The sequence below is a fragment of the Perkinsus marinus genome, assembly GCF_000006405.1.
Source record: "Perkinsus marinus ATCC 50983 genomic scaffold scf_1104296959710, whole genome shotgun sequence".
NCBI lineage: Eukaryota > Perkinsozoa > Perkinsida > Perkinsidae > Perkinsus > Perkinsus marinus.
In genome coordinates, this window is record NW_003206310.1 from 1 (window position 1) to 1,084 (window position 1,084).

Here is a 1,084-nt window from a genome sequence, read left to right on the forward strand (position 1 = left end):
ACCCGAAACCCGAAACCCGAAACCCGAAACCCGAAACCCGAAACCCGAAACCCGAAACCCGAAACCCGAAACCCGAAACCCGAAACCCGAAACCCGAAACCCGAAACCCGAAACCCGAAACCCGAAACCCGAAACCCGAAACCCGAAACCCGAAACCCGAAACCCGAACGACCACTCTTTATTTATCTTTGCTCACTGAGCTTTGCCTCCTTTTTTGTCGTACAACAATATTCCCAACGACAGCCCGACGAATCAGATGCCAAGCGAACAGCAAGGCCCTGGCCGTCAACTCGATAGGCCGCGTCACGTTCAGTTGCCCGCACAAAGGGGCCCTACGCGGCGGTTATGGACCAGGTGGGAAGAGCATGAAGATGATTGTATCATCGCTGCTTATGTCCACTGGTTAAACCCGGCCAACCGAGTGGCAGGTGAGAAGCAAGAGGCTACGTTACACAGATACTTCTACGAGGCCTTACCCAACTCTGAGAGGACGGCGGAACAGGTCAGTGTACGCCTGCGTCGAATCCGACAACGCGAGGACTTCAACACGAAGGTCGAAATTCTACGACGACGTGCAGACCCCAATCCTGATGATCGGGAAGACCTGCGGCGTGACCCTGACGAGCATCCCGATGATCTTGAGCAAGGGCAGCTTAACCCAGTCCGAGATGCTCTTGCTGCGGTGGCAGAAGTGCTACGTGAGGAACGTCCCCACCAAGGTGTCCGAACTGGTGGTGCCAATGCTGCTCAAATGCTCGAGCGGAGAGAGGCTGACGACCGTTTGCGCGAAAAGTTCAAGGGCGAGTATGAGAGATGGACCCAAGAGACTGATCGGCCTCCATTACGTGGGGAGAAGCGATACTACGATTCTTACCTGGTTGACAGATCGTCGGTTCTATTGGCTGAGATACAGAGGGTGGTCCACGCCCCGGGTGTATCGGTTACAACTGTGAATGCGGCAGTGTATACAGCTGCGAAAGTCCTCATAGAGGAAGCGGAGTCGAGGGACAGCGACCGCGAAGGGCTGCTGGTGAGGAGCCGAGGATTAATGGAGGACTGTTGAGACTACAGCGAGCCCATGACA

The 1,084-nt window shown here is 55.4% G+C and overlaps 1 protein-coding gene across 1 annotated transcript; it reads left to right on the plus strand.

Annotated features, from left to right (window-relative positions):
- Window positions 1-256: 256 nt before the first annotated feature.
- Pmar_PMAR022421 (hypothetical protein) lies at window positions 257-1,063 on the plus strand (the record flags this gene model as incomplete). Its single annotated transcript, XM_002773015.1, has 1 exon — window positions 257-1,063. One exon carries the CDS (start codon window positions 257-259, stop codon window positions 1,061-1,063), a length of 807 nt encoding a protein of 268 aa, XP_002773061.1.
- Window positions 1,064-1,084: the final 21 nt, after the last annotated feature.